This window comes from Polyergus mexicanus, unplaced genomic scaffold (assembly GCF_030449975.1).
Source record: "Polyergus mexicanus isolate NDT 795.1 unplaced genomic scaffold, iyPolMexi1.0 SCAF_8, whole genome shotgun sequence".
NCBI lineage: Eukaryota > Metazoa > Arthropoda > Insecta > Hymenoptera > Formicidae > Polyergus > Polyergus mexicanus.
This window is the reverse complement of record NW_027223328.1, coordinates 3,926,431-3,938,862: the sequence shown is the minus strand read 5'-3', so window position 1 is coordinate 3,938,862 and position 12,432 is coordinate 3,926,431. Positions and strand designations below refer to the sequence as shown.

At 31.5% G+C, this 12,432-nt stretch overlaps 2 protein-coding genes across 4 annotated transcripts; both read right to left on the bottom strand.

The window, feature by feature from the left end:
* Window positions 1–105: 105 nt before the first annotated feature.
* Window positions 106–3,680, bottom strand: Cin (Molybdenum cofactor synthesis protein cinnamon). Of its 2 annotated transcripts, none has more exons than XM_070299879.1 (12): window positions 3,666–3,680; window positions 3,312–3,427; window positions 2,828–2,976; window positions 2,560–2,747; window positions 2,280–2,490; window positions 1,735–2,013; window positions 1,606–1,672; window positions 1,414–1,528; window positions 1,047–1,322; window positions 748–887; window positions 486–673; window positions 106–422 (listed from the first exon to the last, which is right to left on the bottom strand). In XM_070299879.1, the coding sequence occupies exons 2-12, from the start codon at window positions 3,388–3,390 to the stop codon at window positions 192–194; spliced, it is 1,923 nt and encodes a 640-aa protein (XP_070155980.1). In that variant the 5' UTR covers window positions 3,391–3,427; window positions 3,666–3,680; the 3' UTR covers window positions 106–191. The 2 variants fall into 2 exon arrangements, with proteins under 2 accessions (XP_070155980.1, XP_070155978.1); XM_070299877.1 differs by lacking the exon at window positions 3,666–3,680 and adding an exon at window positions 3,562–3,577.
* Window positions 3,681–4,110: 430 nt separating this feature from the next.
* On the bottom strand, window positions 4,111–9,604 carry LOC138935617 (CLK4-associating serine/arginine rich protein). 2 transcript variants are annotated; one of them, XM_070300312.1, is made up of 14 exons: window positions 9,329–9,604; window positions 8,931–9,028; window positions 8,682–8,857; window positions 8,386–8,601; window positions 8,116–8,291; window positions 7,340–7,413; window positions 6,925–7,272; window positions 6,396–6,803; window positions 6,199–6,303; window positions 6,076–6,124; window positions 5,453–5,516; window positions 5,277–5,382; window positions 4,947–5,195; window positions 4,111–4,673 (listed from the first exon to the last, which is right to left on the bottom strand). In XM_070300312.1, exons 1-14 carry the CDS (start codon window positions 9,458–9,460, stop codon window positions 4,655–4,657), a joined length of 2,220 nt encoding a protein of 739 aa, XP_070156413.1. In that variant the 5' UTR covers window positions 9,461–9,604; the 3' UTR covers window positions 4,111–4,654. The 2 variants fall into 2 exon arrangements, with proteins under 2 accessions (XP_070156413.1, XP_070156414.1); XM_070300313.1 differs by lacking the exons at window positions 4,111–4,673; window positions 4,947–5,195 and having other exon boundaries at window positions 5,291–5,382; window positions 6,072–6,124.
* Window positions 9,605–12,432: the final 2,828 nt, after the last annotated feature.

Below are 12,432 nucleotides of genomic sequence, written 5' to 3'. Positions count from 1 at the left end.
GAGAGAGAGAGAGAGAGAGAGAGAGAGAGAGAGAGAGAGAGAGAGAGAGAGAGAGAGAGATATGACAAGAAATGGGGGGAAGAAAAATTCTACACACAAAAGATATTTAAAAAATAATTTGCTCGTGTAATTGTAAGAAATAAGAAATTGAATATATAATTGTAGTTTTGCTCGCGATATCTTGGTAGAAATCATTTAAAACCGATAAGCATCGCTGGTACAAGATCATCCTTATTCAGCATTTGTTTCTCTGCTGTTCGTCCTGGTAGCATTAAGAGCGCGTTAGCGTCTTTACAGCTAAGTAGCTTGCTGCTGATTTGATTCCCCGTACTGTATGCTAACGGGAATGTTTCATTGTCATTCCATTTCAAGGTCACTCTTGCATATTCAGGGCGCGGATCCAAATTATATGATGACATCAACTAAAACATGTGCATGACAATATGCATTTCCGTTTCGCGAAATATAAAAATAATCTTACAAACCTTAGCTTGTATTATGATGGGTTCGGAAAAATCCCCGCACATCTCATTTAAAAGGGGTAAAAGAAATAAGCGTGCGGTAACAGTAGCGGATACTGGATTTCCTGGCAAACAGAGAAAATATTTCTTTCTGCCACGCCACATACATGTCGCAAATGTCGTCGGTTTCCCCGGTTTCATGTTTACACGACCTAAAAGAAAATATTTTGACTTATTCTCACTAAGAAATTTTTAAATCTTGATAAGTAAGAGAAAGCTGAGGTACCAAAATGTATAGTAGCTTCGAAATATGTCTGTAAAATAGGTTTTAACATATCTCTATCGCCCATAGACACAGAACCTGTTGTCACAAGTACATCCACCTTTTTTATAGCTTCCATGATTTTGCTCACCATAGTAGACTCACTACAAAATAACAATTATATTCATAATGACATATTAATTATATTTATAATTATTATATTAATAAATTAAATCATCATAATAAAATTACAATAATAAATTAAATAATTTAATTATTATAACAATGTGAGCATAAAACATAACAAATTTCGATTTACTTACTCATCAATTGCAATTCCAAAATCCAGAGAATTAAAACCGTTTTCTTTTAATAGTGTAATTAGAGTTATTTTATTACTATCATAAACGTGTCCTGGCTTCAAAAGTTCTCCAGCTTCTTGTAATTCATCTCCAGTAGACAATATACCTATAGACGGAAGTTTAATAACTGTAATTTGTTTGCAGCCACAAGCTGCCAGAAGTCCCATTTCCATTGGACCGATACTTGTGTACGAATTTAAAACTAAGCTTCCTTTTTCTATGTCATAACCAATGGGTCTACAACAACATATGTGAGCAAATAAATAAATATATGATTTAATAAAATTTGTTTAAAAAAAAAATATATGAAAAATAGTGAGTTATATACCTAATATCTTGTCCATCTTTTGGTTGAATCAATATTTCAATTTCTTTTTCGTCCATATTATCAGAACTCTTTGATATTAATTTTGTATTCTCAACTTGTACAACTGTTGTCGCTTCTGCAATCAGAAATAAAGATAGTAATAGATTCTTTACAGTGAATAAATCAATGTAATGTACAGTTAAAATCGCTCACCATCGGGAATAGGTGCTCCTGTATTCACACGTACACAAGTGCCAGGTATAAGGGAGACTAGTGTGGACTAAAAAAATTTTTTCTTGTAGCTCTAGATTGTTGCAATAAACACTTATTTTAGAAACTTACTGTATTCCCTGCTTTTACACCGCATAATACTCTTCTGCTACCTTTCCCATCGCTTGCTAATACCGCATATCCATCTTTAATAGAAGCTCTAAATGGTGGTAAATCACAATTGGAATATACGCATTCTGATAATATTCTGCCATAAGCATCATTTGCATTTATAATTTCAACTTCTCTTTCCTTTTGTACAGAATTACGAATCATTTTTACTGCTTCTTTTACAGAAATCATAGGAAACGGGGATTCTCTGAGACGTATTGCTACATTTTCGAAATTTATCTGTAATAAATTAATTGTATTCACATAATCTTTCACATAGATACATATACACATACATTATTTTATTAGAAACAATAAGTGTATATATGTGTATATATATATATATATATATATATATATATATATATATATATATACACTTATTGTTTCTAATGTATATATGTATATATATATATATGTATATATATATATATATATATATATATATATATATATATATATATATATATATAATAGTTCTTGTGTTTATAATAAAAGTGTCTTACCAGATTTGTGCAAGACTTGTCATGTAAACAAGATGTAATATTATTATGTTGGACAATGTTATGTGTATCTTTAATTTTTGTTTTGTTATCTAAGATTAAATCTACTGCATGTGATATCGCAGGTGCAATTGCATTCAAGCATTCCATTGCAGCTTTACTTGAGCCAGGCAAATTAATAATCAGTGTTTTATTTCTTATTCCACATACAGTTCTGAAAATATATAAAAGATTTAAAAATTACGTACTTTTAAAGATACAAAGCGAATAGACATAGCTTTACCGAGAAAGCATAGCCATTGGTGTTATTTTGAAACTTGACATGAACATTGCTAAAGACATTCCGGGAGCTTCTTTATGTATAATTTTTTTAGTGGCCTCAGGTGTAACATCTCTCTTAGAAAATCCAGTGCCGCCAGTAGTGAGAATAACATCGGTTTTATTTCCATCGCTCCAATCAATTAAATATTTCTACATCGTGCAAATATAATAAATTAAAATATCAATATACTATATAAAATAAAGTATATAAAGTATATCTATGTAGCTACCATTATTAATGCTTCCTCATCTGGTACAATTGCAGTGCAAGAAACTTCTCCTTTAAGTACATTTCCTATCGAATCTGTATCGTTGATAAGTGCTTTCAATCTAGGACCACTTTCGTCTACTTTCTCACCACTTGCACAGGTATCGCTTACTAAATAATTATAAGAAAATAATATATACACATATTTTAGAAATTTTTTTGAAGAAATATGTAATATATATATAAGAAACACAAAATATATATATATATATATATATACATTAAATATATTTGCAACGTGATTTGACATTTACAAATAACCAACAGATAATTCTATAGAATAAACGAGAAGAATAGTCATTTGTATTTCTATTAGATTATTAATAAGAGTAATGTCATATGTAACCTTAAAAATATGTTTGTTAAACATATATATTGTATTAAACATTGTATAATTCTTCATTAAAATAGATTTTATTTTAATATAAAATGTATATAGTACATACCAGTTAAAATTGCGAATCGTATTAGCGTCATTGTTATCTTTTCAATAGCTTTTTGACAAATAGGTAACCAATCCTTCATCCACTCTCAATTGAAAAAATCAGAGATAACAAGATAACTGCGGATGTAATAATATGCAATACATACACATATATAAAAAAGCAAGATAAAAGCCTAAAAGCGACTTATGAATGTAAGGAAATCTATGTATGTACATATTAATCCTTTATAGATGGCATATGGCATACATACATATATACAGGGTGTCCGGCGTCAATCGCATCACTAGTCGTGTGGTGCGATTGACGTCGGACAATCAGGTAAAGCAGATGAAATCGAGAAGAAAATTCCTTTACCTGATAGTGTGCGCCGTTGTACACTTCACAGGGCGTGGCTAAAGATCGCTGATTAACTAGACGCTAGACTTTACTCAATAATAATTCTTTTATTAAGTGTTATAGAAAAAAATGGTAATAGACTTTTCTTCTCGATTTCATAGAGTATGATCAGTGCATAATAAAATGATAAATGATGTAATTCTTGTAATTTACTTGTACGAAAAATTATACTATGTGCCATAAATTTAAGATTTTTTTTTTTTTGCAAATGCAAAAACAAACCTTCCACTCTCTCAATTACACTATGCGCATTGAAGCAATCTTTAGTAATGTAAAATTAGTAAGTAGAAAACACTTATATAACTTACATAAGGTAATATAAAATTATTAATATTAATAATAAACACTTATGTAAGTGGTTGCATGGAAAATAATCACTATTTGTCTCCTGCTGAATAACGGGTGTTTTTATTCAATAATTATCTAACAATAATGTACCTATATAATAAGATAGCAAAGTGCATTCAATTCTAAAATACAATGGTATATTTTTGATATAAGAATCCGTATTGTTAATCCGTCCACTCTTGCTTTGTTCATGTGAAATAAGAATTATAAACATGATTTCCTTGCAATAACATTAATTATTTTTATATACCTTTCACTAATACACAACGTAAGAATAATGTTAATTATTTTTACATTGGTTTCTCTAATTCTTATATATCCAAATATGCATAAATTATATATAAATATTCTTCCAATTGCTTTTATATATATATATATATATCGTAAAGCGGATTAAGTCGCACTATAATTCATATGACGCACGTTTTATAACAATACGTCTTATGTGTGATATATTATTTCATACACCTTTTCTTCGTGACATGAATTTTTAAGCAATCAACAATGGCCCAAGGAAGGAATGCAGTTGTACAGAAAATATTCGTAATGTTTCAAATTATTTGGATGGAAGATTAACTGTATTCTGTTGTATCCTGAAGTCAGTAGTCGACTAGACCTCTGAAATAATGGAAAATAGTAATAATTAGCAGTATATAAACATACTTTATTGTATCCAGATTATCCAATAAATAAATGAATTCATCCTCCAGATGAATAAATAAACGTTGATTTATGGTTAAATAATTTTCTATCCATGTTATGTGACTATATAATGTATGTGCTATATAATCAAGAGAAATACAATTGACTAATATATATACACGCATTCGCGTATTCTCGGTGCAATTCAAGTTTAAGTTTGATTAATCAAAATCCAGAGAAGATCTTTACCGACTGCTCCTCGGACTCAGCGAACGAAGCGGCGAATCTCTGTATTTTTTACGTGATTCAGTTCGACTCCGATCGCGATCATCACGCCGATCTCTCTCTCTGTCCCGCTCCCGTTCACGATCATTGTCCACATCACGCCTCTCACGACGTACGTGATGCCTTGGACTACGGCTCGGGCTCGGTGTACGAGACACAGATGAACGCGTATCAGAACTGTGGCCTTCGTAACGATGTCTTCGCTCTCTCTGTCTGTGGGAGATGAAACGAAATCAATATCACTATTCAAATGAATGTATCTGCACATAAAAAATACATAGAAAAATTATTTACTTTCTACGAAGTTTCAAAGACATTTCTCGTATCTCATCTTCTCGATCTTGTCGCTGTTGCTCCATCTTTTCGATTCTCAACTGTTCGGCTTTCTTGTCTGCTTTGTCTAGAAAGATACATCTTTAGTTTCCATTAATAATGCATAATAGATTTCTTTTTACTGCGTATCAACTAACATTGCCTGTTTAACAAGGCCTGCATTTTCTTTTTAAGCCGCTCCTGAGGTGTGGTTTTCAATGACTGAAAGATTAAAACTCTTAAAGGTCTATAACTAGGTATCGGTCTTTTTGACGTAATTTAAAAGTCTAGTTCACTATATATATAAATCAATTTATATACACACATAACATATATTATATATTATCAGTTCTAGAACATAACTGAATATATACAAAAAATTTATTATTTCCTCTATTGAATGACTAATGGAATGCAGCTATAAGCAAATTTAAAAAAACAAAAAAAATCGCATCGTGTACGACTATACTATAATTGAATTTAAGTTCGTCGGGTGATATTTTAGGATAACATTTTGTGCATATCATAACAATTTATATAGAAATTTTAATTTCTTTGTGTCTCTCTAATAAAATATGTTAATATATTCTAAAGTATATTAAAAATAAAATATCAAATAAAAATGTAAAATATACGACGTCAACACGTCAATTACGTAATACAACGAAAACGAGAAGCGCTTTGTTGAGGCTCCCCGTTTGGATGGTACTTATTTAGAGTATGTTCTGTCTTTATTCTCTGCGCATTAAGTGACTAAGAAAGCGTTATGGTTCTTACTGACTTTGTGTCCGACACCAGAATTTGTACTTAACCCTGCTTTTGGCTTGTTCCTGAAATGTTTGAAAAAAATTCATGTACAATAATTTTAAATATATCACAAATCAAAATCGCGCTTGTTGCTTACATGCTTGTATTAATCGATGTCTTCGATGTTGTTGAATTGGATTTTTCTTCATTATCAGACAGCTCTAATTCGAGGCTTGATGATTTTCCGCGACGACCATAATACCTACATAAAAAAGGAAAACAAAACAGTTTTGTATAGAGTTTACATTAACTTCGATTTATATTAACTCGGCGAAATCTGCATAACATTTTTACCTTGGCAGTGCTGGTATCTTATTATCGTCGCTGCGCAATCGTTTACAGCTAGATTGGCTCTTCGACCGTGACCTAGATCTTGATGGAGATTTTGATCTCGAACGAGATTTGGATCTCGATTTTGATGGCGAATAGCGTTTCTTTCGGTAGCTGTCCCTTGAACGGCTTCTATTACGTGATTTAGATCTCGATCTTGACTTGGACACACTGCTCGAGGACGAGGTCCTCAATTTCTTCAAACGCGAACGGGATCTAGATCTCGTCTTCGATCGAGAAATCGAACGCGATCGAGATTTACTGATACTTTTGCAGCGCGAGCGTGATTTGCTTCGCGTTCGTGAGCGTCTAGAATGACTTCTTGTTCGAGATCTTGTGTACTTTCGAACTCTCGAACGCGTACCTCTAGATCTAAAATATAAGAATCAAATTGAAAAAAATTAAATATATAACAGATTACAAAATATTTTTATTCAATTTTTTTAACGTTATCCGTACGTTAGTGATTTTCTTATTCTCTTGCAACACTTACCTAGAACTTATTCTGGATCCACTTCGCTTTTTATCATATGCCCTATAAGACTTAGTTCTACTAATGGAGCGTGAACAACTTCTTGATCTAGATTTGGATATTCTTCTAGTAACGGTTTTCTCGTTAAAAGCAGGACTATTCGATCTCCGTCGTCTGAGATATGAATAATTGACTTTTCTCGAATTCGACGAAGACAAATGTGATGTGCTACCATGAGTCTCTTCCTCCCCACCGAAGCTCGTGATATAAGTAATCTGTCCGGTATTTACAGGCGACGCCGATCGCGATCGTGATTTAGAAGAGGATTTTCTATAAGGATTATACTCTGGACTCTCTCTAGCTGCATAACTGAAGAAAGATTTATATAATATAATAACACATAAAATTGATTCGAGAAAATATAATAAATTATTACCTAGGAGGACTCATAACGCGACCTATCATTTTTTTCTCTCTAAATGCACGCCGTTCTCTACGCGATCGCCGACCCTATTTAAAATAAAAATAGATATACATAGTTTTGTCAGAATATTTTAAATATTAATTATATCATTATATTATATATTAATAAGCGCGTTCAGCAGAGAAAACTGCTCGTAGCATTCAAACGTAATTGGTTTTTACTTTTAGAACCAACAAATCAACGTCAAGTGTTGATAAGACGATAATTGAATGTCTTCTCTGCTGAACGCGACTATTATTTTTGCTTCCTCATAAAGGAAGCTCTGTTTTCGTGGCAAAATTTTTTTTTTCAGCTTTCTATGCCAATGTTCCAAAATGTCGAAAAATCATATTTTTTAAAAATATCTATCTGTATGTATGTATGTATGTATGTACGGAATGTACATTATGTAACCTCTAATTGCCGCAATTTTTGAGATATCGGACTAAATTTTTTAAAATGGATAGAGTATCATTAAACAATGGTTGGTATCGAATTTGGTAAGGATCGATGAAAAAGTTCATTTTTTATAAAATTGTAAATTTTTTGAAAAACGTACACACTAACTTTTGCAAATTTGGAGATATCTTTTTCTATGAGGAAGTCAAAATTGAAAAAGTCACTTACTTTAACAAATTTAAGCTTTGTGAGCAAAATAAAATGATGAGAAAACAATGTGCGTTTCCAATTTGCACAATTTTCATCTTGTTTTAAATTAATATAACTATTTACAATTAATAATCATTTACCGAGTACATAGCTTTCTCCTCCTCCTGTTTTCGAGCTTGTCGCAAAGTTTCAGCTTCTTCAAAATCTTGTGTTAAAAAGCTAAAGTAATCAGCACCTAAGAGTCCATATTTTTGAGCTACCAGATTCATCTCATGTGCTTGAGATGGTTCTATTTGAGATACGTCCACGCATATATCTAATAAAAAAATAATGTCATATTAAAAAAGGTTATGTTCTTCTGATATTGTGCCAAAATACATTAAATATCGCGTAAGATAAAATAATTATACCTAAATCTATATCGCTATCTTCATCATCTCCCTTTTCTTCCGATATTACTGGATCCCCCGATTTTGCTGACTCAGGTATCGGTTCTTCCGTTTCGTAATTATACCCGATCGCAGCATTGTTAGCAGATTTTTTCTTATCCTTTGCAGTATCCAATTTTGTTGATGAACCAAATTGTTCTTCCAAATGTATCTGATGAAGAAACTTTTCCTCAGTCACTAAACAGAAAGATGTTTAGTTAGAAATACAAGAAAAACTGTCAGAAAATCTTGTGTAACAAGGAAGACAAGCAACGTACCACCTAGAAATTCATTTTGTACAATTATACGATAACGTTCATAATTGATATGTCTATCTTCATTTGTCAAAGCAATATCAACGTCAATGGTATCAGGTGGTTCCGGTATCCAATCAAGATGTGCCCGTACATCAAAACGATCTATGAGATTGTCATCATTGTTCTGCCATGGCATCCTAGTAATAAAATTAACTTTCCTCATTTGATTAACGAGTCAATTATGCTGCAGCGCTTGATCACAACACTTACATGTTTGCAGGACTAGCACCTGCAGCAGCTATTGCTGGATCCAAATATATCTTGCACGGCCTACCATGTAGTTGGAGAAATTGCGTAGGATCTGATTTCTAAACAAAAATATTCGATTATAACATATTGGATTATAATCTGAACAATATTTTCTTGTTAATTCAATTTTAAATATAAAAGATAAAAACAGAGAGAGAGAAAGAAACAGAGACAGAAAGAGAGAGAACAAAAAGAAAAAAAATTAATGGACTATTCTAGTATATTGAAAGTTAGGACTATGTAGAGTGGAAATAGATATATTTTCCATAAAAATAACTTAATACACCGAGTTCTCTTTTACTGTCTAAATTATACGAAGCAACCTATTACATCGAAAATATATCTTTCGCGATCATTACAATTTTTTCATAGTAGTCTCGTCTACGTTCCGCTCTACGACGATAATCGACCAGCATGCCACGGATCTTTTTCTCCTGCTTGCGTGCCTCGTGCCACATTCTACCGCCAGTCTTCTTCACGGAGAAGCTCATTTTCTACCAAGAGGATTAATTTCGCGCGGCTAACTTGACGTGGATGCCATTCGTCCGCTTGTGATCGCCAAAAAATTGAAGCACTAATAATTGACACGCTTTCTTATTTATCCCACGAGATAGACATATTCCCTTATCCCTTGCAGAAAGCTACACTAGTGGTCTCTATCGGAATCGACTAAAGTTGTTTCATTTATACATATGCAAATTGCTGGCGAATCATTTTGAAAATGTGGCGCGCGATTAATTGAGATTAATATAAGTATATTAAATTATTTTTATATATTTATATATACTGGGTGGCCCATTTTAATCCATCCAGTCGAATATCTCAAAAACCAAGCCCGGAAGAGAAAAATATTTCAAACAAAAGTTGTGTGGCTTCAAGGGGGCCATAAGATGGTGACAATGATTTGACCTTGGAAAATCATTTGAAGGTCATGTGAAGATCAACTTTAAAATCTTAAATGGAAACCCCCATTTTTTATTTAGTATTCTTGTAGCTGACATCGAGAGCTTTCCAAAACACTATAATAAAGTATTTTTTTATTAAGTACTTTTTGAGTTATTTTATATTTTAATCTGACATATTTTGATATAAAAAATAAAATATTTCGTAAAATATTCAGTTTTCGATAATTTTACCGTAATACTTCTATGTACAGAATAATAAGACAAATTAATTAGTGCCAAAAAAAAACAAATAATTGTTTAAAAAGATACATTGTAAATAATTTTCTTAAAAACAATTTTTTTTTATACTAATTGATTTGTATCATTATTCTGTACATAGAAGTATTACGGTAAGATTATCAAAAACTAAATGTTTTACGAGATATTTAATTTTTTATATCAAAATATGTCAGATTAAAATATAAAATTACTCAAAAAGTACTTAATGAAAAAATACTTTATTATAGTGTTTTGGAAAGCTCTTGATGTCAGCTACAAGAATACTAAATAAAAAATGGGGGTTTCCATTTAAGATTTTAAAGTTAACCTTCACATGACCTTCAAATGATTTTCCAAGGTCAAATCATTGTCACCATCTTATGGCCCCCTTGAAGCCACACAACTTTTGTTTGAAATATTTTTCTCTTCCGGGCTTGGTTTTTGAGATATTCGACTGGATGGATTAAAATGGGCCACCCAGTATATATAAAATTTACAATTACTTTTTTTATTATATTATAATAATACAGCAATAATAATTGATATTTAATGTTTTCTATTATCTGAATAAGAAAATAGCAAGATAAAGTCACTATAGAAAAAGTAAATTCTTTACCTTATTTTATTTTACCTAATCTTTATTTAGATTATCAAAGTATATGAATTTATTAGCATACTGTTGGCATACTGCTAGCATTTTGCTATCTAGGTATGTATGTATGTATACAGGATCTGATAATAAATCACCTTACTCGTAATGTGCAGATAGAGCGGTTTAAATCGAGTAGAAATGTAGTTCTGTATCGTTTTGCGATTTTCGTAATAATTATTGAGAAATTAATTTTAAAAAATCGGCCGATGCCTGTATATATACGTATATGCGTGTGTTTTATTATTTTTCATGTAATTTTTTTCATATTACAAAAGGATGGATCGGGTGCACTCTATAAAAGATCGGCAGAAGGAGAAGGTAACAGCGAAAGGTGAAGATGCTTTTGTTTATTATTAACCTTATGTAATATCGTTTCAAATTTTCAATTACATTATTATATGTATAATAATAATTATAATAATCATCATAATAATGTTATGACAATGTATACACGTTAGATACAAGTTCATTTTCCTTCATCCGGTAATAGAGTTTTTGTTAATTATTCTTTCTTCATTTTAATAAATCGGTTTTTTGTGTTTCCTCCTTTCTCTCTCTCTCTCTCTCTCTCTCTCTCTTTCTCACGCACACGCATACAAACATACATACGCATCCACATATACATATTTTTCCTTCGCTCTCTGCGTTCATTTCTTATATTCCTTTTTTTTTGTCCCGATTATGGTGCATACCATTGCATCAAACGAGACATCACATCAAGACATCACATTATCTCTCTCATACTTAATTCTCAAAGGACGCTCGCACATCGCCTCTCAGGCGCATCAGTCATATTATAGTTATATTTGTTTCTGAACACAATGCCTTTACATATGACGTTAGGAAACTTAAGTTACTTTACTTCCCCGGCGCGGCAACATGTTCCAATGATCCCGGAATTAAAATTCGCGAGCATGAGCTTTACAAACAGACTTTTACAAAGACCGCTCGTACACACGCACACATTCATACATACATACATACACATATAAATATATCGCATTAGATATAAAATATTGTAGATATGAAATTTTACATTAAAACATAAAATTGTCGAAAAAACAAAATAATGCATACAGAAAAAAGATTTAGGTGTAGGCACCGTTAGACACCGATTCGTGATAATTAACAAATATATGTTACGTAGCATGATCGGAAATTAAGAAGCGAACCAGTCTATTGCCCAATTTATTCGTTGTAATTGTAAAAAATTATTTAATATACTGGCTGTGTGTTAAAGTGTAGTTCACAATCGGCAATTTCGAACGCGTCTTGTACATGTGAATAGAGAAATTAAAGAAAAATAAATTTATATATATTATTTGATAAAAACACAGGATCATGTATAACGTGTGTGTATATACGTGTGTGTGTGTGTGTGTGTGTGTGTGTGTGTAGGATATCCCAGACTTATCATATCACCTGCTAATAACAGCTTCTTGAGATTATTTGAAGATGATTTTATATATATTTTTTATATATGATATATTTTTGTAACTAAACCTTAAATTGAAATTCTCTCTCTCTCTCTATTCAAGTAAACTTTATCTGAAATTAACTAAAGAATATAGTTTTAACTCTCTATAAAGTTTAATTTGCAAAAAGCCCTTCTTTTTTAATCGCTTATAACAGTACTCTGCGTTGATAC

Bases quoted from the DNA above. Each gene is read 5' to 3' on its own strand.
- Cin (XM_070299879.1), bottom strand. From the start codon at position 3,390: ATGAAGGATTGGTTACCTATTTGTCAAAAAGCTATTGAAAAGATAACA. The intron at 2,491-2,559 runs GTAAAGCTATGT...ATATATTTTCAG, and splicing joins CCAATGGCTATGCTTTCTCG to AACTGTATGTGGAATAAGAA. The intron at 2,014-2,279 runs GTAAGACACTTT...AATTTATTACAG, and splicing joins ACAAGTCTTGCACAAATCTG to ATAAATTTCGAAAATGTAGC.
- LOC138935617 (XM_070300312.1), bottom strand. From the start codon at position 9,460: ATGAGCTTCTCCGTGAAGAAGACTGGCGGTAGAATGTGGCACGAGGCA. The intron at 8,602-8,681 runs GTACGTTGCTTG...CTTTCTGTTTAG, and splicing joins ACAAAATGAATTTCTAGGTG to TGACTGAGGAAAAGTTTCTT. The intron at 6,304-6,395 runs GTAAAAATGTTA...TTTTTTATGTAG, and splicing joins AAGATACCAGCACTGCCAAG to GTATTATGGTCGTCGCGGAA.